Source organism: Rhipicephalus sanguineus, unplaced genomic scaffold (genome assembly GCF_013339695.2).
Source record: "Rhipicephalus sanguineus isolate Rsan-2018 unplaced genomic scaffold, BIME_Rsan_1.4 Seq5257, whole genome shotgun sequence".
In the NCBI taxonomy this organism is placed as follows: Eukaryota; Metazoa; Arthropoda; class Arachnida; order Ixodida; family Ixodidae; genus Rhipicephalus; species Rhipicephalus sanguineus.
Window position 1 is genome coordinate 1 of NW_023615436.1, and position 23,601 is coordinate 23,601.

The window sequence follows — 23,601 nt, forward strand, 5'->3', positions numbered from 1 at the left end:
TCTTGGCGCAAAGCGGCCGTGGCTGAGCACTGACGGCGTGCCCTGCAGATGTGCGGCTTCTTCGAAAGAGGAGGCGGCTCTGCCCTTGCGGCGCTAGAAAACGCTGAGAAAGAAAACCGGAGAACAGCGGAAAAAAAGAAGTTTCCCTCTCCCCACCGGGAGCTTCCGGGGCGCGGGCCGCAGTAGCGCATGTTATTTTGCTTCTTTTTTTAAGTGTGTTTTTCACTCCACGCTCCCTAGCTATACTGTAGAGCAGCGCGCGGTTCCTTAGTTGGCCTTAGGCTGACCCTCTTTGCTCTTTCCCGCACTTTTCCACCTTCTGCGTTTTATTTTCCACAGCACGAGTCTTCAGTGGATTGCCATTGCTATGTGTTCGTTCTAACAATCTTGAAAGAATATTTCTTGTTTATATATTATTCGTGTATTGGTACTAAAATCTTACATTGCGGCCACGGCTTTTGATGAGTTTTTTTCACATAGCATATATGGTATTTCCGTTTGCCTGACTTATCCGTCAGCGAAAGATGAGAATGTTTACTCATTCCATTGCGCAAATTACATAATAAAGGACTAGCTGTTAGAACAAAACATTGCGTCTCTCTCCACAGACTGTTTGGGTGCAGCGCTGCTCGGGCAGCACGCAAAAATTTTCATGCTTCATGTTGTCTGTATACAGACGATGCTTCTTTTAAGTTATACAGAATGGTTTTTAATGGCCGTTTTAGTTCAGAAATGACATAAATGTATTATGTGAGCTCGGTTTAATGCAAGCGGGTGACATTACTTGCCTGAAAAAGCAAAATAAATAATCGCCTATCTAAATAAATAAAGTTCATTTATGACCTTCAAATTACACTGCCTTACCTACTGCAACTGACTAACTGTAGCCACTGAGTTTGCAATAATTGGAATGAAATTTTACGATTTAATATTTATGCCATCAAATTTGAGGTAGAAATTCACTGTTTGCTTCGGTCACGTTTTTTTTTTTTTTTTTGTAAGAATCCGTTTTAACCATCGAACAACGACAAAAGCCTAGTTTACTGTCGCACACTTGGCGAATGATGGTCTCGAAAAAATCTAGATACGCACGCCTGGAGAAACCATGCACGAATGTAATGGCTCGCTATAATTTTTGTTATTTAGTCAATAATGTATTTGGATTGTTCGCACAAATAATCTCTATCACTTGGTGTAATCAGCTCAAGGACCACAAGTATATGTTGTGTGTCACAGGTGATTTTTGTAATGTTTAAAAAATCACACTGTAGGAGTTGTTTACACTTCCTGCAGTGTATTTTATGCTGCCCTAAAATAATACACGCTGTTCGACTTCTCTGCCGGCAACCAAGGCCGGCACGACGTGTTGCCGACTTGTCGCCCCGACAAGCGTTTGGCGCGCTCGGCGTTCACTCGGCCACCAACGGTGGTGCGAATCGTGCAGCCGACCTAGTGCCGACAAGCGTTTGGCGCGCTCGGCGTTCACTTGGCCACCGACGGTGGCGAGAATCGTGCTGCAGATCTAGTGCCGACGTAGCTGGCAGCGCACCTCCGGCCGACCCTTTTCGGATGCCTGGTGGCCAGTGAAGTCGGCTGCCGGCTATTTGCCAGTGATCAGCCAAACGTCGGCAGTCGGCCAGCGTTGCTTGGGGTAGCTCAGTGGTAGAGCATCGGACGCGTTATTCGAAGGTCGCAGGTTCGGTCCCTGCCGGCGGCAAGTCATCTTTTCGTCCACTTTACTTTCTTCACATTTATGTTCTAAATACTACAGATAACACCCCCTTTACTTTCCTTGGCGTTATTGTCTGTTAGTTCTCAATAATATAGTGTCTAACAAAGATAGACGAGCCCTTAGAAAATCATCTCCCTTCCTTCATATATATATATATATATATATATATATATATACCGTATTTTCGTTCAGGCAGCTTGTACAGCAAGAATGGGGGCATTTGCAACTTTGTTTCATGATACCTGGATATTTGTAAAGCATTTTCTCTATTACGCCTTTTATGCAAGAACTTGCGGAATAAGGTTAGTTTACCTGGCATCGCTTTTCTTTCAAATGTTTGCGCACGGTGAGCCTTGTTGTACGCTACCTCAGCAACAAAAATAAGCCAACAGCATTGCGGTCCTATATATGGCCGTCTCTACTATTTTTTATCTTTTTTTTGTTTCCCTTGCGTCTTCCCAGTGTGCTCCGTACATAATAAAGAGCTTGTGGAGGCTAATTAATTGTCAAATAAAGTGGTGTGCATATGGCTAAGCAAACCAGTGGCGACTATGAGTAAAAAGCTCGTGAACTCACTGCGCGCAAGTATTTCAGCTGACTGCGCGTAATTTACTTTTTTATAACTCTTAATTCGTACATGCGTGATGCTATTGCCCGATTACTCATGCGAATAGGGTTTTTTTTCGTTCTTTGCTTGTGCGTGTCTGTTTTGCGCGTTTTTACACACGCACCAACGTTCTCGAACTCTGTGACCGGAACTAGGCCTATGCCGCTTGACACCGTGCCGCTTGATTTTTTTTTTTGCATTCTGTTGTTGCCCCAGCACTAACACAACGCTTAAAGATGGATAAGCTTCATTCCGCACCGCATTACTTAAGTCTTCAAGTGCCCTGTGTGGAAACGCGGCGCAAAAAACTACACGGTGGCGCTGCACTCCGGCATTCGTTTCGAAAAAGTGCAGCCGTCGTGCAAGGCTAGTTCACGAATTACTCGTGAGGTAGTGCCGAGTCCGTGCAGCACAAGATGGCTGTAACCGCAGCAGACGACGCAGCCGACTGCATTCGTGGCTATTTTAACGGCGCCCAACAAATACGTCAGTGAATGTTTTCCGGTAGCTTGAAATGCCAGGCAGCGTAAGCGGCGGCGACTCTTACGAATCACAACCTCCACAATTCGCGAGGCAGCCGACCGTAGCAGAGGGCTTGCACGACATCTGCACTCTCGTATTCGTTTCGGCATCTCGTTGCTGCTGCACTTTCTGAAACGTTCCCTGCACGACGACGGCACTCTGACGTCACCACCATGAACCAGTTCAGATAGTGCAGGGTGAATCGAATGGACCTGATAATTCTAACAGTGCGCCGCTGTCCCGACAGAGGGCGAGAGCAGTAGCGCCACCATATCAGCTCTTGAGGTCTTAAATCAACGTTGCTGTCGATTCCCCGTCAATTGGCGTTGATTCAGTTATTGACTGCTCCAATAATTGACGCCAAGAACGTGGGCAGAGTTGTTTAATGTGATAACAATGCTATTTTATTTGTATGGCGTATCTCGCCGCTAGGCCAAGTGTGGCTAGGCAACAAACCATCATGGACGAAGAGGTGGATCCGTCGTGCGCTCCGGTGTATTACACTGCGGGCGGCCAGGTATACGTCCCCCCCTCATTCCAAGAGCTTCTTTCTCTAAGCCGTGGTGGATACGTCTCCGCCTAACCCTTTGACCTGCGCGCTTTTAAAGAGTTAGCAATGCGCTGATGTGTTGTGTATTGCAGTGTATTTTCAAAACCGACCCAGGGCAGCGGCGTCGCGCTGCGAAGCATGTGTTCTCCTGCATTTCAGTGTCGGTGATATTTACGAAAAGGAAAAATAAAGACGGTAGAACAGCGCCCACCCCAGAATTTGCGCTTCTGTCTGACAGTGTATTTGTGCGTAGGGCCCATGTGGTGGAGGAGCATCGGCTACCAGTGGCGGAGGAGCAGGAGACGCTGGTTGCCGGCAGTCACCGCCTCGTGTGCCAGAAGAGGACTACTCGTCATTTGACATTGTCAAGGCTACACAGTGCGCTCCGTTTTATTACTATATTTATTTGAGCAGTGCAGGAGGCACAATGCATTTACACAGCAGAAGAGAGTGCTGTAGCTCTTGAAAAAGTTTAGTCATCTAAGCATTAGGTACAAAAGCTTGCTCTCCGACTTATAGGAAATTGACCGTATAGTCTGGTAAAATTAGCCCTGCTGTATGCGCTCAGTCCCCACAGTATCTTTGGGATAATGTGGGTTGGTAGCAGCATGCTCAAGAACTGGGCAAACGAGGATGCAATATACTTTCAGCTTAACATATGTGCCACTCAACGGTTGGGGTGCTTAGCTGCTAAGCCGAAAGGTTTGGGTTTGATTCTGGGCGCATTTTGGTGGAGGCAAAACGATTGAGCTGTGCTGTAGTCAGTGCACGTGAAAGAACCCGAGGGGGTAGAAATGATATGGGGCCCTCCGCTAAGGCATCTCTGATAGCCTTAGTTGCTTTGGGATGGTGTGATTCACAAACCAGTCTGGCCTAACATTTGAGGCAGAGCTTTTTAGCTTCTGTTGCAAAAAGCACAGTTATTTAAAGGCCTTCATGGTATCCATATCTTTTGTAAGTTTATTGTAAATACTTACCCAACTATCTCAGCTACTTGCCAACTTGCTTACATACTTATAACATACTTACCAACTAGCTCAGCTCTCTGTTATTTTAAGTTTGTTGGTGATTGTTGTCGCTAAGTGGTTTACACACGGTGCCCTGCTAACTGTAGCCAGTATTTAAATATACAGTCAAGCCCGCATGCGTCAAACTTGCAAAATGTGGGAATTAGTCCGATATATTGTATAATTTGATACAGAACTTTGAAAGAATTTAGCGTATCTTTTATGCGAATTTCACTGTCGATGTTGGCTTCGCGGCACTGCTTCAGGAGGATGCAAGAAAGGCGTCCTCTCTACAACGTGTGGGGTGTTCTCTTAGTTTGTATTTCTGATGGTTTGCAGTTAGGGGTGCAGATTACATGCAGGGGTGGGTTATACACGACAAAATACGACAATGGTAAAACAGCGCCTCAACATCCTTATAGGTACTGATTGGGCGCCAGAAGCCTGCAACAGTATCGTAGCTTGAGCAAGTTGATACGTCATCATCATGCGAAAAGTGCAGCATGCACGGGAGCGACGGACGAAAGAGAAGAAACAGCGCTCATCCTGTTTGTTTCTTCTCTTTACGTGTGAGCCAGAGGGTATGCCTTGGCTCCACTGACCTTCAATATCATACTCCGTGTGCTTCTTCTCCACATTGAACTATGCAGGTTCTTCCGCTTCACAGCGTCAACAAAGCACGTGATGGCAAGCGGTAGTATCACACTGCTCACTTTCCAAATGCAGTCCCCCTCCATGACGAAAAGCCAACATCTTGGGGTGTTTCACGCTGCCCAATGTATCAAGTATCTTGGTGATTTTTGTTCGATGTAGCCGTAGACTTTCCTGTGCATTGACGTTAAAGCTCTTTCGTGTTCGAGAAAAATTTGATATAAAGGTTCAACATTTGGTCGGCTTTGACTGTATGCCGATGCACTCTATTGTCTGGAGTTAGTCGACAATTTTTTCATTTTACGCTTAATTTCTTAATGAGGCAACGTTAATTAACTTTAGAAGCAACGAAGTTAGGCAAACAGTTCCAATTAGAAAGCTGTAAAATATGGTTTGCAAAATGCCCAATCACACAGCTTTCACTTTCTATCTGTTAAGTATGAGCATTTTTTTCTGCTTACTGTTGGTGCCCGCAAAATACAAAAAATACCAAGTGTGTTGAAAATAGAGAAGTGGGGCATGGGCTTATGGGCACAGAGCCTCGTTGTTTACCAACGAATGGGTGCACCGCTGCTTAAAGGGCGGCTACAGGGCGCAGGCATTGGTGTGCCAACGATATCACTTCTCTCACGGTGCTTCATGATGGCGATGAGCAGACGCAGCGGCTATCGTTTGTGCGGCCACAAGGAATGGGTGCGTCATGTCACGATAGCTGTTGGGAACATGAACAGCCCTGAAAAGAAAAAAAAGAAACTCCTTTTTTAGAACACTGACAGTGGTGAAATAATATTTTTGTGGCATGCGCTTTCCTGGCACATACTGGAAGAGGTCACCTTCTGTTGCGATACAGCACTGGGGCCTTCTGAGTAGGCTTTCTGTCACTGCCTTGAGCTCCATTGGTGAAATACCTTCTTGTGTAATACCCCTGTCACACAGCCACCACCCAATTCCATTAAAGGGGCCCTGCAACACTTTTCGAGCATGCTCAAAGAGCGCTGCCGATCGGTAGTCGAGGCTCCTGAGAACACGCGAGCCAAATATTATAGCGATGCGCACGGCCTGGAATTTACAATAAATTCTCAAAGTCAGCTGAAAATCGCTCCCTCTTCTTTCGACAATTGATGTATTAGTCCGCAAAATATGACGCGATTGTCGGCAGTGCCACCATTGGCTGATGTTATAATCACGATAACACCCTCATTATTACTTTTGTTGTTAATTTTGAGTTCAATAAGTAGAAAATATGTATGTTTATATTCTGTTATCGCGTTAAAAACACCGAACAAACATTAATATTAGCACTTCCGGTCTCACCGACAGCGTCTGCTCGTAGTTGCGTGGTTCCGTTTTCTTCGCCATGCGCAGTGCCGAAAACGTGAATATTTCTGTGCTTTTGACCATCGCCGGTTGCCGTTGAGAGTGGCAGTCGTTCGAGTGTTGCCTCCTCAGCTGAGAACTGCATCGTCGGCACGTTCTCACGACCGACCGAGGCAGGGGCGCAGCGTGTCTCCGATAACAATGCTGGCGTCCGGTAATGGCGGCGCTTCGGGGTCGTCTGCCAGTGCCGTCTTACGAGGCGGTGTATCGGAGTATGGGCCGAAACCGATCTCAGCTGTCATTCGTTCCAAACGAGCGCGCAGGTTTGCTTCCATGGTTGGCAGAGCGGTGTTTTCAGAGCGATGAAAACACTACGGCGTTCGAGGTGCACACCCAACATTACCAAACCGACGCGCAGTTTTCAAGCACGCGCGATACACAGTGCGATCGCCTCCGCTCGACGAGAACGACGCAAGCCGACCGGAAGTGGCGGCACAGACCACGTGGTTGCGCCCAGACGTCAGAGAGAAAAAAATGAAAAAAACTCCGCCGGCGCTCTTGGGCGGAGCCTCGCTCCTCTGCGCTCCCTCCCTTGACTCGCTGCCTAGCTTTCTGCGCGCTCGCAGCGTTGAGTTGAGGGAGAAAGCTGCGGAACGTGATCTCTATAATTTGGTAACACCACTTAGACTTGACGGATTCGTAAAATTTTTGCGGCATATGACTCGTGAAGAGTCATATGTCGATAATGAGACTATTTCAATATAACTAAGAAAGGTGTTGCAGGGCCCCTTTAAGCTCCATCAATGTAAAACTCCATTAGAGAGTTCAACGGAGATGGAGTTGTGCCCATGTCACACGGTAATTTTATGAACTTTGGACAGAACCCGCAAGGGTTCTGTCCAAAATAATGTTTTCGCTTTTATCACAGAAACGTGTACCTGCAAGCATGTTGGCAGTAATGTTGACAGGGGTGCTGGCAACACTGTACGTTTGTTTTTATGCGCGTTTTCTCTGCACGCGCTGATTGTCAAGCACACTGATAGTTGTCGTTGAGCTCTTTTAAGTTGCGCTGCCACCTAGATCACGTCCTTTCGAATATCAGATGAGCACAGGTCTCACATTCAGTCCACGAAACCCTTGCTGTGGATGGGTCCCACAACAATTCGCATGTACTGCCGCCGTCGATGCAGAAGGAAGAAAACCCGCGTCACTCACTGCTATGACATTTAGTAGTGTTGAAATCGCTGTAACAAGGGAACGAGATGCACAGACGTAAACACAGCGGTGCACACAGACTCGGAGACACTTATTCAAAGTGGTGCTGCTCGACGTTTTTGTGGGAGGCATGGTGCGGAGAGTATGTGCACTTGTACGCGTATTTTTTCTCCATTAAATGCTCGTTTGAACGGATTATGCAGTGTAGAACTCTTAATAAAATTCGTTATTGTGTTGACTGCGGCTGCTTTGTGTATGCAGTTTTTCCCGTAACTACAGATTACTGGGGATGAGAGTACTCCATTCTGCCGCTAATGGAGATCGCCGAACTCCCTTTGCGAAATGCTCCGTTTGACAGGGGTATAAGGCTTCTGATGTACCGTATTTTCCGGTGTATAAGTCGCACCTTTGTATAAGACGCACCCCCTACTTTTTACGACTTTCGAAAGAAAAAATGATATATAAGACGCACCTTTGTATAAGACGCATCTATTTTTAACTCAGTCGACATGATAAAACACAATGACCCACGCAGAGTACATTGATTGCGAAATGCGTAGTCACACACGGCACTGAATATCTGTAAGCAGCAGTTTTATTAAGGCGCAGAAAACCACTATTTATTCTACTGGATTTGAAGCCACATCCTCCGGCGCACTGTCAAAAGTTCTTCCGCCTCGGTTGGCAGCATCGCTGGGTTGCCGTCGTCAGCCTCTGAGTAACTTTTACGCAGCATTGTAAGCACCTTGAAGCACATCGTTGGCACTGCCTGTACTGTGGTGGCTACCATACCTTTAGGGCTTTAGGGACTTGGCAAGAACACAAACAACGAACGCGCCGCACGGTTATCACACGATCGTCGGATACCACCTACACACGCATACAAAACGTAAATGGCGACCGGAAGCCGGAAGCTGCGACTACTGCTGGACTGCAGCCTGCAGCGACGTCTCACACGGAAACTGATGATGATGATAATGAAGTGGTACTTTCGCTTTTGTAACTGATATTGTGGGCGCTACAACGTTACAATGGACCGTTGTGGTGCTTTTTTATTTATTGCCTCAGTTCTGTGGGTTTAATTCTTCGTTTAAGAACAAACAATTCAAACAGTACAATGGGGCACGCGACAGTGGTGGCTTTTATTGCGGCCGTAATCTCCGTGGTCGCCGCGCTGCTTGAGCAGCAAGTAGCTGACATCTAAGATCGCAGCCGCTTCATTGTTACAACAAAATTAGATATATTTTTACGAATGCTCTCGAGCTCAGTTTATCGTACTCGTAAATTAAATATAAACAAATTGGTCTCGCAGAATCACGTGACTTTTTGCGTATATAAGACGCACCGTTGTATAAGACGCACCAGCGAAAATCTAGGAAAAAAGGTGCGTCTTATACACCGGAAAATACGGTAATCATTCCCATTGTGTATACACAATCCTTGATGTAGCCTCACAAGGAAAAGTCTGCAGGGTTAAGGTGAGGTGACCTCACCGGCCACAGGACTTTCCTCTCTATCCTTGGAAGGTAACATCCAGCCATGCTCGACTACAGCTGTTGGCCCCATGGTGCTGATACTACATCACACTGAGCTGGGCCAGTGACTTGTCGCAGTCTCTAACCAGCCCTGTGAAGATCTCACTTGCCGGTCGAGTGTGTTTGAAAAATAGTGCGCTAATGAGTGCACTGTCATATTGTCAAGGGGTCGTGACGTCCACGAAGACAGCAGTCGGCGTGTTCAAGATGAAACTCTTTATTTGGCCGAACTTGTGGCCGGGAAATGAAAACCAAACTACAGCAATACACACTGTACACTGATAGTGGCGAACAGGGCGTCGGCCGTTGATAAACTGACAAACGGTCAAGCGCGTCGGCTTTTATACAGGTGCTATCGAACTTTCCAGCGGTATCGCTGGTGGCGGCGTTATCTCTCGACAAAGCTGGAATATTCGCATGTGGCGCGCAATCTTAATGGAACGTTCTAAAACAATCGCGATGCTTCTTGCACGTCGCGGCGCGGCCTGCGCAGCGCGTTGCGCACAGGCTTCGTGGGTGAAGCTTCAACTCATGAAAAATAAGACGTGCGGCAATATCATCATCGTCAGCTGCAGCAGCCTGACTACGCCCACTGCAGGGCAAAGGCCTCTTCCAAGTTCCGCCAATCAACCCGTTCCTGTGCTTGCTGCTGCCACGTTATACCTGCAAACTTCTCTGCGCACTTAACTTTCTGTCTGCCCCTCGCATGTTTGCCTTCTCTTGGAATCCAGTCAGTTATTCTTGATGACCAGCGGTTATCTTGCCTTCGCGCTACATGCCCTGCCCATGTCCATTTCTTCTTCTTGTTTTCAACTAAGATGTCCTTAACACCTGTCTGTTCTCGGAACCACTCTGCTCTCTTGTCCCTTAAGGTTACACCTATCATTTTCCTTTCCATTGCTCACTGCGTGGTCCTCAGTTTAAGTTGAACCCTCGTTTGTAAGCCTATATGTTTCTGTTCCGTAGGTAAGTGCCGGTAATATGCAGCTGTTATATACCCTCCTCTTGAGTGATCGTGGTACCATTCAGAATTTGAGAATGTTTGCCAACTGTGCTCCATCGCTGTCATATATCCCACACCAAACATTAAAAGACCACTGATATTGGTGGTGAGATGTTCCGAGCCAGTATAGATTTTGCTCACTCCAATAATGTGCATTGTCGATGTTTACTTCTGAATTTCGGGAAAAGTAGCAAGCTTTCTAGACAGCTCTGCTGAGCTTCTGGTTGTTTGAAGGCTTCAAAAGAGTAGGCCAGCATATTTGCTTTTCAAAGGCAAGATCAGCACAGATGTCCAATGGCCATTGGACCAAGCACCGCCATAACACCCCACCACCAGAATCGGTGACGGCTGCAGAAGACCTGCCAGTGTAGTTGCAGATTCCGATCGGCACCGCATGGACCACACGTCGTTCGGGAAATCCCGTATCTTTTTCGCTTGAGGTTGCCTCACCATTGCACGGAAGTGCTTATGCTCACGGTTCCCTTTGCAGGTGTGTTGCGGGGTTCTGTTCGGCACAATGGCCTTGGTGGAGCTTGAATGGATGAGGCACTTGTGTCGCACTTCTGTGCTTGCCCATGGACATTGGAAACGCTGAAAATGCTGAGGTTTTTTTTTTTTGCTCATTCCTTCTTGCCTCTTCCTTTACGTTTTGTTTTCTACGTCGAGCGCAAGTGTCCATGCTGGAGTCCAAGGTCTTTGTGGAAGACACGCTGTTCGCTATGCACGTCTGCCTTCTCCCCCGAAACAAGTCCAGAATCTTCTAACGACACTGCGCGTCTCAGAGCCACCCTGTACACCTGTTGCCAGTGTGGAATGTGCGTCTGTCCTATCGTCACTTCCGCCGCCAAGGTGTTTTCTTCGACATTGCTTATTGATCCACCCTGCGGATGCTCCATCCCATCGCTGCCACTTATTGTGCCTTGTGGATATTTAAAGGGACACTAAAGGCAAATATTAAGTAGACGTTGATTGTTGAAATAGCGGTCCAGAAACCTCGTAGTGCTGCTTTTGTACCAAGGAAGTGCTTATTTTGAAATAAAATCATGTTTTTAGTGGTCCGCATCGCGTTAGCGCGCTTCAAGTCTCCCATCTGAAAATACGACTTTCATACGTCACTGCTGCCGTGCCCAACGTTGCCCGCTTTTACTGCGCGGCCGCCGACACTAGTAGCAGCCGAGCGGAAGTAGCGGGACCCACAGTAGCAACAACGGCACTGCGGCAAAGACTTGCTCGGATGGGCACATTCAAAGCCTTCACCAAGTTGCGGTTGGTCTCGTAATCCTCAGTACGAAAGTGCAGCGAGCACACACGCAGAGGTTTTGACTGTTTAGCACACTGGCGCAATGGCATCACACTAAGCCACTTCGAGCGTAAGGGTTCATTCCGCGGCACCCAGTGAAAAGACACACCGGTTTCCTTGCTGCAGCACTGGCGTTGTGCACCATTCAGGCATCCGGCAATATCACACGCATGCGGCATTTTGTCGAACTTTCTGTCAGAGTGACTTTCACGAGCGCGAAAAACACGCACGGCAGTATGCGATCCCGAAACAACCACTGAGACGGGCGAGGCGCAGTTCGGCGGAACCTTTGAACCACGCGCGCCGTTCCCCATGGCAACGCCACGGAGGTTTTGTTTTCCAAGAATCAAGCGGAAACGAACAAACAGCATTTTATTACGTCTTTTGGTGCTCGGAATGTTCTTTTTTTTACTGCTGCTTGTTTGATTACTAGGGATTTATTGTAGGCCGACTTCCATACGTCATCGGGATCACTTCGAAAATGTCCCACTCGTGGCGCTCATCATGTGATACATTTAGCTTAATTTCTCGGTAAGTAGGGCACTGCTGTTGATAATATTGCCATTTTAGAAGTTGTCATACATTGGGCTTTCACTCTGACATAAATTGTTATTTGCCTTTAGTGTCCCTTTAAGTGGGAATCTTGGGGAAAAGGTGGCCTTGTCACTCCGGTTGTCGAGGCAGTCGTAATCAGTTGAAATCCCATACACAAGGTTGAATCTGTTTTGAAGATCCCTGGGCTCCAGGCATTGATGTATCTCCAGAGGATAGACGTCTCCCAAAGGAAGCACTCAAAACAAATGAGGATGGCCAAATCCAAGGGTCATGCACACTAGGTTGATTACTGCCTAATTAACAAAATGTTACTCTACAATATATTAGGAAAATTACTGAAGTATAGGGCAGAATAAAACCCCTTACTTCCCTTTTATTTTTGGGCATATTGTGGTCCAAGTTTTTCTGCAGGTAATAAGGATAGTTTGAATCATTTTGTTCAGTGCTTTGTATTCTATCCACTGATCTAAAAGTGTTGTATTATACCAAGAAGAAAGTTATTAACGATTTTTTTCTTCCATTACATGATTTTAGACATTTTTGTATATATTCTTACTATCAAATAAAGACGATTTGTTCTACAACTTCAATTTTAGTTCAGTATACTGCCATCTGAATGATGAGTACGTACAAAAAAGATAGGCGTGCTGTCCAAATTTGAAAGTCGTGTTGACCCGACAAAAAAATCTCGTTTTGAGAAACCGGAGTTCAAAGTAAAGAATTTAAATTTCATATTTTTCACTCTGCCAAGATAATGCATGTCTTCTAAACACTGGCACAGCCTCATACCGCTCCCCAAGCACTGGAGCTCTGAGCTGCTTGGATTTAGCGCTGTGCTCTCCACCTATACTTACCGATTTTAACTAGAGGGTCATTGATAATCCTTACAGTAGTGACCACATGCCTGCCATTGTACAGCTTGTATCTTCATTTCCCATAATGCCCTGCACACCACTGCGCTGGAAGCTTGAGTCTGCAAACTGGCCTCCGAGAGTTCACTGAAAAAGCCACTCTTGAAACAGAGATAATTGAGGGGTTAAGTTCAGATGAATTGAATGACAGGATCACTGCCTGCATACTAGCAGCAGCAAAGGAGGCTATCCCACAATCTTCTGGCATCTTTTGTAAAAAACTAAAACCCTGGTGGAATAGCGATTGTAAACAAGCTAAAAAAATTACAAAACAAAGCTTGAGGTATTTTCCACAGATATCCCACGCAAGCATGAGCAAAACCAAGATGTGTACGCGGGCAAGCAGAAAAAATAGCTTGGAAAAAGTACGTCTCCTCCATCAATAGTTCAGTAACGTCCAAGAGAATGTGGGATCAGGTGCGTATGTTTAGGGGCGATTACACCTCCTCTACGGTTCCCATTCTCAGCAACTGGCAGCCAAACAAACTTACAGGAACAAGCAGACATATTGGGCCAACACTTCCACACAATATCCAGCTCAGCAAATTATTCGGCAGCTTTCCTAAAATATAAACATTTAGCTGAAAAACAAAAGCTTCCAACTACAGGAGGTTCTGACAGATTATGCAATAGCCCGGGTTAACGCTTCTTGAAATCGATAGGGTACTCATCGCAGGCAAAAATACAGCACCTAGTCCTGATGGGATACATTATGCGATGCTTGCTCACTTGTCCCCGAAAGCAGCAGAGGCCCTGCTTCGATTTTTCAACATAATCTGGGAAACAAGTGAAATGCCAAATGAAGGGAAGAAAGCCATCATAGTCCCATTTTTGAATGCCGGAAAACGACCCACATCAGCGAGTCACTACAGAGCGATTGCGCTTACAAGCTGCCTTGCAAAATCATATGAAACCATTTTAAATATCAGATGGACATATATCCTTGAGACAGAGAACTTGTTGGATAGCCATCAGTGTGGGTACAAGAAAGGTTGTTCAACAATTGATCACCTGGTCCAATTGGAAAATAAAGTACGTAATGCGTTCCTACACAAACAACACTGCTTAGCTGTCTTTTTGCATACGATGCGACATGAAGATTTGGAATTTTGAGAGACTTGGCAGACTTGGTGATTCGAGGCAAAATGCTAAACTGTCTCTCTGATTTCATGTCAAACCGAACATTTCAAGTGTGTCTTGGCACGGTGCTATCATGTATGTTCATTCAGGAAAATGGTGTGCCTCAAGGGTGTGTTTTAAGCACAACACTGTTTGTAGTCAAGATGAACTCAGTTAACAGGATTGTACCTACCACACTAATGCACTCACTTTACGTGGATGATCTTCAGATTGCGTGCTGTGCATCGAATATGGCAACCTGTGAACGTCAAATTGAAATTACTTTAAAACAAACTCAACAAATGGGCATCTGAAAACGCCTTCTGGTTTAAAAAACAGTTGCTTCTCCCAAAAGAAAGGATTACAACCAGACCCCATCCTGAAACTAAATGAAGTACAGTAGAACCCCGCTGTTACGTTCCTCACTGCTGCGTTTTCCCGGCTGTTACGTTGTTTTCCGCCGGTCCCGGCATAGCTCCCATAGGATACAATGTATTGGGAACCCCGCTGTTACGTCGTAACTGTCGGACCGTTCCCGTATGATACGTCGCGAAGTGCGCTCGGAGCCGACCGAGTGACTACCAAAGAGAGCCGCCATGGTGCATTTTCACGCAGCCTGGCCTCGTTTGACCGTAATATTAGCCGCATGAGAGGCGCAAGCAACAGAATCTTTCAACTGATGCAAACAAAAGCATGGCCTTCGAGATTCAAATTGCAAAGATGGCGTCTATGATGTAACTGCTTGCGAAAGCAAGGCCTTCGAGATTGGCATTTACTATTGACAAAAGCATAGCCTTTGAGATTTGTATTGCACAAACATGGCGTGTATGACGTAATTGCTTGCGAAAGCAAGGCCTTCGAGATTGGCATTCACTTCTGCCATCGCGTTGGCGTAGACTCATCATCATCGTTATTTGTCGGAGAGCGGGAGGAGTTCGAGCTGGTTGGAGTTCGCATGGTCGTGCGTGCGGTTCGTGGTCGGACTCGCCGCGCCGGTCGTGATTGCGTGTGCTTAGTTCATTCATGCCTACAGCTGTTGGTTTAAAAAAATCACATACGTTGATTACATTTTTGTGGATGAGGCAGTCGTAAGCTCCGTGTTTCTATCCATCGACTAGATCGCGGCTGAGCGCCCCAATTTTCGTGCTGCTCGTAAGAATTGAAATAAAATTCTGTACCACTAAATATTTTGCCGTTTTTCCTGTTTTTCGGCTCTTACGTTTCCCGTCTCTTACGTTTATTTCCTACGGTCCCTTCAAAAACGTATCAGCGGGGTTCTACTGTAGTATTGCCGGTGAAACTGGAACACAAGTTTTTAGGCGTCGTATTTGATAAAAAATTGAACTTCCTTGCTCACATCAACTGCCTGAAAATTAAAACAATCAATGCACTCAATGTTCTCAAAGTTCTGACTCGCAAGCATTGGGACTGTGACCGTAAGTGCCTGCTGCAGATTACGGTTGTTTGGTACATAGTATATTAGACTACGGTAGCCTAGTATAGGGCTCTGCCAGACACTCGTACCTTCAACGACCAGATCCTGTCCATAATAAAGGGCTGCGCTTAGCGACAGGTGCCTACAGAACTTCCCCAATTCTCAGCCTGTATGCGGAATGTAACGAGCCATCCCTAGAACAGAGAAGAATGCAACTTATGTTTGCATACGTTCTCAGAATTTATTCCTTGCCAAACCACATATGTTATTACATTATCACACACTGCAACAAACGCTTACACTATACAAACAAGCCAAATGCTATCAAACCGCTGATGCTCAAATTTGAAGAAAAAAAAGTTTGAGTGCAATGCCCCCACTGAAGCACTCACTGTCATGCCAAGGCACAGAGAAAGAAGTATTTGAGAAGAAGAATCTTATAGGCCGGGGCAGCGCGCGAGAGCAGCTCAATAGCGTCATGGAGGAAATGCGGTTTTCTCCGCAGCACGACAGATGACGTTTCCGGTGTGTTGCCATCGTTTACATGCTCTTCTATGGACGCGATGCATAAAATTCGCGATACCGCCACATGCAATGTAAAATTTCTCAGATTTCTGTCTGTAACATCAAGGGGTAGATCTGACAAATATTTTAGCTTCAGTTAATAATAGATACTGCCGGAATTATAGGCCGTACAGTGCTTGAAGTGATCTGCTAGTAGTGACGCCTGAGCAGACGATGTCTACAACAAGGCCGGGCCCCTTGCTCCTCGCTTGAATGTTGTGCTCACGCGTGCGTAGGTGGCCGTGGAAGGGAAAAGTTCCCAATTCGAGCTAGCAAGCTGTCATGCATCCCTTCACCATTTGCAGGATTTCCGTCTCTTTAGCGCGCTTAGTGGCTTCCGCGTTGTGCCGGCGGCGCTGACTTCTCGATATTTGCATGCGCTTTTCACGCCACAACAAAGGGGAGTGTATGCTTCCATATTGCTAGCGAACACACACAAAGGACGACATAGGAGGAGACAGGACCACCGCTAGACTTCAACTGATTTTTTAATCGACATGAAGGACACAATACATTCTATGTCGTCCTTTGTGTGTGCTCGCTAGCAATATGGAAGCATACAATCAATACCAACTAGCCCAGCTTAATGCATGAAAGGGGAGTGCTTTGCATATTTCCATCAGTGCTTCTTCATGGTGGGGCAGAAATGTGTTGTGCCGAACTGCAACAGTGGGTACGCATCCTGTAAGGAGAAAGTAATTGCCTCCAAAGTTTCTAGTGACCCGGTGAGGTTGGAAGCGTAGGCTCGTGTCATTCCAAGAAAAGATAGAGAGCTCACGCCTCGCGACTACGTTTGCGAGGAGCACTTCTCGCACAGTTGCGTCATTCGTTGAAAAAACTCACATGGTCCCTTATGCATTAGAACACGACTCAAAGGCAAAAGCCATCTTCTTCTGCTTCTTTTCCTTCAGTTGGTGTGTCTGTCCTGCCCACCCCCCTGCGAAAGCTTTCTGCACCTAATGTACTTCTGCACTGCCTCCAGGATCGGAGGCACTGATCACGGAGGCACTGCCTCCGTGATCACTGCCTGATCACGGAGGCAGTGCAAAGCGACGATGTCACGTTGTGACGTCATAGTGACGTCATGATGACCTCACAAATTTTGGCATCTGTGACGTCGTGATAACGTGATGTGGCGACGTCATCGGGGGATGATGATTTTTTGCATCACTCTTGTTGACGCCGCCGACAGGTGACGCTGACGGTCAATTTTCGCGTTTGATGAGGCATCTAAGGCTCTCGCCTTAAAAACTGTACCTAGCCTATCGAGCTCACATTATCAAAACTTAGATTTCGCGTTCTACAAGATGTCTCACTCAGATAATCTTCCTGTTTGTTAGGCCAATTTTCCCATTAATTTTTCCCTTAATTCCCATTAACACACCCACTTAAGCGTAAAGTGCGAACGGCGAATCAGTACCAAATGACCTTAAACCGGTGAGCTTTGTCGGAGAGCGCGACGCACGCGTTTCTTCTTCTCCGCTAGCGGACTCTCATGACAGAGGGCGTGTCAGTGCTGTGCCCAATTCCATGACTTTATTAGGGCGCCCAAGCGAGTGCAGTTTTGCCTCCTCAAGAATTCTTGCTCCGTGTGCCAAGGTCATCTAGACTAGCTTCGTGGAAACACGAAATTTCTCGATCGTTGGCACATTTAAAGAAACAAAATACACCACCTGAACATATTGTACAGGAATTTTGCATGGTGCAGCAAACTTATAACAATTATAAAGAATTCTATACAGATGGTTTCAAAATAATTACCTAGCGTAGTCCAAGGTACCTGGGAGCGTACAATTAGACTGCCGCAGTTAGTCGCGGTCTACACGGCTGATTGTTGTGCTTTGTGCATGGCACTCAAAAGATTGTAAGTGCCGGACACAAAAAAGCAGTAATATACGCAGATTGTCTAAGTGCTTTGAACGCTTTGAACCCACGGTCTCAGTATGAGCCCATTATTGGCAATATTTTAAACATGCTTTCACACCTAAGTAAAGGTCAGTCTGTGCAGTTCTGCTGTGTCGCTAGCCGCGTCGGGATCCCAGCAAATGAAGGGGCGGATCAGCATGCAGCAGCAGCACAACATCTCACTGTTTTGAACGTAAATTGTGCCTATAAAGGATGGGATTAAAGCGCCTCGTAGATCATTAACACTCAAATGGCAGTCAGTAAGCCTGTACTTGGTGAATGGAAAACATGTTACCGTCAGGAACGGTTCATCGAAATTGTCTATGTCGACTTCGAATAGGTCACACGCACATTACACATAACTATCTTTTGGCAGATGAGGACCCAACAAGATGCGATAAATGTCACGAACAATTAATTAACAGTATTGCACATCTTAACAACCTGTCCAGATATGGAAACGCAAGGACAAAGACACTTCGATCTGCTTGATAAGTTACATATACCATTACACTCAACGTTACTTTTAGGTGGAGAAACATTAATACCACTAGCTAATCTCATCAGCTTCTTAGATGAAACAGACTTATTAAATAAGCCTTAAGCACTATACTCTATGCCACATGATGAAGGAAACGAAATACACTGACGAAATAAAAGCTTAAAAGAAAACGACGTTCCCTTCATCATGTTTCCTTCCGACCAGACGGGTTTCCTTCAAACTCTCGATTTCACTCTATTCCAGCATATAGTGCATGAAGCTTTATAAACGTCTGCAACCTGTAGCACGGCCTCTTTGAAAAGGTTGTTGCTGCGGCAGCTATTCTAAATAAAGCACTTGCCTCCTTATCTTTGGGAACAAGGACACGGGCAAGGCAGCAGTGCTATGTACATATCTCTGTGGTTTTAATATGATCATCTCATGCAGAATACATACCCATGGTGGGGTCTGATCGATAAACGCTGCTGCCCTCGGAACACACGGAGACAGTTCACGCGGTCGTGCAACAAACACGGAGGTTTATTAAACACTTCTTTACATATATGGCGAGCTCGCCGGCCGAATTTGTAACACGTAACACGCTAACAATGAATACTGGGAAACATATCACACACTCAAGACAATGTAAGACATACAGTACACCATAACATAAGACATACATAAGACAACATAATACAATACAAATGTGGCGCCGCAGATGCACGACTCACCACGAGGGCCCGAGGGAAGCGAGCCGCGGTACCGTCCCCCCCGGGACCCACCGTGGCCGACGTCCATCCGCGCGCGCGCCGCCACACCCCAAAAAGAGACTCACTGCCGTTTCTATGCGCCGGCCTAAATTCTCCACGGCGGCGATGCCGGTGCCAGCGCCCTAAACTCGGGTTACAGCCAGCGCATCCCTGACCTTGGCCGAACGCAAAGCACATGCGTTGCAAACACAGCGGTTGTGCCCAAGCTACGGCAGTCGCCTTTACAGGGGTGATATAGCACCCCCACACCATTGACCACCCCGCGTATCATGCTCATAATTTTAATGTATATATGCAATATATTTTATGTATATATGCAGCGAGTGATCTTAGGCCTTTCTACATCCACACTGCACTATTCATTTTACCCCATATGTCATCCATGGCCACATTTTCGTAGTTATGGCCATAGTGTATGTTGTCTAGAGTAGAGTTTATTGGGTTTTTTTTTCTTTTTCTCTCATTTGCTCATCATGTGGCTGGCACAGCATAGCCATAGTTGCTTTTGTGTGAATAAAACCAACATAACCAAGGTTAGCAAGCCTGAGTGGGGCTTCGCCCAGAATATCTAGCCTTTCCTCTATTTTCGAAAGCCTGCCCTCTACCCAAGCCTCAGCAGATGCTTGGGTTTTTTCTATTTTGGTTACCCTCTCTGAGACCGCCTTCTGTGTCCTAATTATTTCATTAAGCTTTGTTTCAGTGATGGGCCCGGAATTTTCTTCAGCATCACCCGAGTGTGACACTAGCAACCTGGCAACGGGAAAACATTCAGATAAACATAAAAAGAGTACGTGGACATGGCAACACAACTAAACACAGGTGATCACTATGAAAACAGTATTTTCAATCACCAACCTGCACAAGGAACAGGAAAGTCGGTGACATTGTCATGATGGTGTTGCCGTGTCCACTGATGCTTGCAGAAGCGAGCGTCCCTTTTAAAGCATGAAAGCCAGTGGGTCTGGGATGGGCAGGTGACGTCATGGTGCGTGAAGAAGATGCGCTGTAGCCATACTCCACGTGTGGCATGAGAGTGTCATCCAAGATTGCGCCTTAGATGCCGTTTGGCAGTAGCAAAGGCCATGCAGGCTGGCAGCATCCGTGAAAGTTTCAGCAGCACTGATCCAAAAGCACCCAGCTAGAGCCTGCACAAAGAACGGGAAAGTAGGTGACATTGCCACGGCAGCGTTGCTGTGTCCACTACCGAGCAGTTAGCTGAAGATAATCATCTTCAGCTCAGTAGTGCATGTGGCCTAGTGCAGCATACTGCACACTTTAATCGCTCAAATGCATGGGGCTGCCGTGCATGCGGCCTCTTTATGCGTAGCCACCAAGTGTGCCTCACAGACGCCTTCACAAACAAAAGCAGCTCGCCATCGCGACCCCTATGTGCTGTCAGGAACGAAGTGGGCATAATGAATACTTTCACGTCAAACGCATGCATATTGTACAGCAAGTGCCTCGGCAGTGACGGCATCAGTTTAGTAAGCGAAGTGCTGCACACAAATAAAAACTATCGCTAGCAGGAGGCTCACCTTCTAATCTATCTTTACATTGTCAAGATTGTAAGTGCACGCCAAAATTTGATGAATGCGCAGTGTTGTACCGGCACAGAAATGAAGAAACGCGCCTGATGATTGAAGCATGGCATATCGAGAATAGGGGTAGCGCATGCGTGAACCAACCGTCGATTAACTTGCATAAAGATGAAATCAAATGCCTTAACAGTTATCTTCCACGTAGACCGCCACGTGTGCCGGATTCATAGGTTCGCCTGTTGCATGGGCATGTGCAGATAAGTTTTCGTGCCTTCTTTCTTTTCAGCCGTTGTGCGTCTCTTCAGTTGTTAGTCGGCGTTTGTGGTGTCCCGACTTCTTTCTTGTGTCCGTGTTTGCAAGCCCTGTCTCTTTTTAGAATGTATCGACTTCACATAGCAGCAAATGCTGCGTGTCGGCGGAGATTTTATACAGTAGCGCATCGTTACAAGTGCACACGCATTGGCGAAAGCCGGACGAGTCGTCCGCTCTTCCGCCACAGCCTTTATGTTTCCTGTCGACATTTCCAAACGCTCCATGCAAGAGAGCCGTAACTTTTTCTGCGCTTTGCTGGTACGAGCGGAGCTCATCATGAGACGGTTGGCATGTAGTAAAGCGGGATTCGTTGCAGGTACCAAATGTATTCACAAAAGCCTGGGCGCAGACCAAAATGCCTACTAAGTGACAGTGGCGCTTGCCTGAGCTCGGTTGCTCATAGCGAGGAGGATTCCAGCCAACTACTTGGACGAGGACAGAACGACATACGACACACCGAGGTGCACAAAATTTCAGAAGCCATGGCCATCAACGAAAGGGGGCAATCATGCATCAGTAACCACCCATGCGTAGAAATAAACAATCTGGCAATCAGGGAGCAATGCATTCGCTAACAACTGCATAAATATGAAAGAAAACTTTCAATAAATGTTCAGTTGCTTGTCCAGCGGCGTACCGTATGTCTTTCTGTCCTCGTCCAAGTAGTTGGCTGAAACCCTCCTTGCCTATGAAGTGTACTGGGAGGGATTAAAGCTATTTTGGACGTGGCTGTGGTGATTTGACTGATTGAACAGAATAAAAAGGCATGAATTCATTTTTTCAGACTGCCCAGTTTTTTGGATGATTTTGGGATCCCAGGGAGCTTGAAGAATCGGGCGTTGACTGTAGCGTCTCGTCCTTTTTGTGACACCCTATGGGAGACCAGCACTGAATAGGTGGTGCACTGAAAAAGTGCCCCTGGAGGGGAGCCGCGACAACTCAGCCGCTCGTGCAGACAACCAGCTGCAGTGCACGCGCCATTCCCTTGCTTGTCTTTGGCACAAACAGCTTGAGCAGCCATTGCGCCAGCCATGCTGCACTATGGTTTTCAACAAATAACTTTACCTGAAGTATACTCTCGCAGAAAAGCGCTCGAGAATGGAGAGAAGCTCTGCAAATCAGACATCTATGCATACGCCATCGAAGAGACGGTGCTGTGCCTAGATGGCGCATTGTTATCATTTTATGGTTGCGTGCTGGGATTTGCGTTAAGCTAGTGCAGGCTGACAAGCCTCCATTGATAACTCTGTGCTCCGTCGACGCAGCGCTGCCCACTTCTGCAGTAAAAAAAAAGGCAAGAAGGAACTGCGTCACTTTTACAGCAAAAGCTGTTATGAGATCACAACAAGGGCCGTTTTTGGCGCCGTAGTTGTCCGCTGCTGCCACCGCCGCCGGAGTCCGTAATCACTATCGCTCGAAATAAGAAAAAAAAAAACGAAATAAGAAAAATATTCCAGGATGGAACGAGGTTCGAACCTGGGCCCTCTGCATGGGAGCCCAGTGTTCTACCTCAGAGCCATGCCGGGGCTTGAAACTGCTTTGCAAAAAGACCCCATACAGGCTTCATGTCGGGAACGAACCTTGTTAACATATGTAATGTAGTGTGGTAGAAGAGTAAAACATCAAACAGGTGTCACACAATGCGAATTCTGTAACCAAGCTTCACAAATGCGAATTGCGCAAGGAGTTGGTTGTTGAATGCTTCCAACCCATTACAAAGTGCTCTGCCATAATTCTTCATCGTCATCAGCTACAGCATCAACAAAGTGCACATAATGCCTTAGAGGTGCTTAGTGGGTGCCACGGTTCTCTGCAGAACAATGAAAAATTGCATAGTGGCTGCTTCCCTACTTCACAAAAATTATGATTTATAGCGTAGTGGGTTCCTCGCAACTGCACTTCTATTGGTTGCCAAGGAAGCCCATAACGCTCCCATGATCCATTTCCTCATGGTCTCAATAAAGTAATTTTCTCTCTCTCTCTCTCATGTTAACGTGTGTTATAAAGCGTGGTGGGAGAGTTAAATAATGACTGGGAGTCACACAATGCGAATTACGTAACTAGTGGGTCATTTAAAGTTTACAACCCATTACAAAGGACTCGGCCATAATTCGTCATCAGCCATCGCATGAACAAAGTGCATATAATGCCTCAAAGATGGTACCTCGCTTCTCCGCAGAATGATGAATAATGTCGTGGTGGGTGCTTCCCAACTTCACAAAAATTATGATTTGTGCCATAGTGGGTACGTTGCTAGTGTACTTTTATTGGCAGCCACAAGAGAGTTTATAACGGGCTCTAGAAATGCCACTCTTCCAGTTTTCGCTGTGACTGTGCTGCGCTTTCCTTGCAGGCCTGGCGCTTTGTTTTCCTGAGGCTTTGGTAGTCTGCGGTGTGTATGCATGCGGATGTTGATCAAGCAAACCACCGTGGTAGCATAGCCCATCGGGTGTTGCACTGCTCAACTAGAGGGTGTAGGCTAGATTCCCGGTCATGGCAGCCACATTTCGATGGGGGCAAAATGCAAACACACATGTACTTAAATTTATGTGCACACTAAAGCACCCCAAGT

General features: G+C 46.5%; 1 protein-coding gene across 1 annotated transcript; it reads left to right on the top strand.

Moving 5' to 3' along the window:
- Window positions 1-3,134: 3,134 nt before the first annotated feature.
- LOC119377639 (uncharacterized) lies at window positions 3,135-21,604 on the top strand. The gene is made up of 3 exons (XM_037647018.2): window positions 3,135-3,378; window positions 3,665-3,789; window positions 21,346-21,604. The coding sequence occupies exons 1-3, from the start codon at window positions 3,274-3,276 to the stop codon at window positions 21,602-21,604; spliced, it is 489 nt and encodes a 162-aa protein (XP_037502946.1). The 5' UTR covers window positions 3,135-3,273.
- Window positions 21,605-23,601: the final 1,997 nt, after the last annotated feature.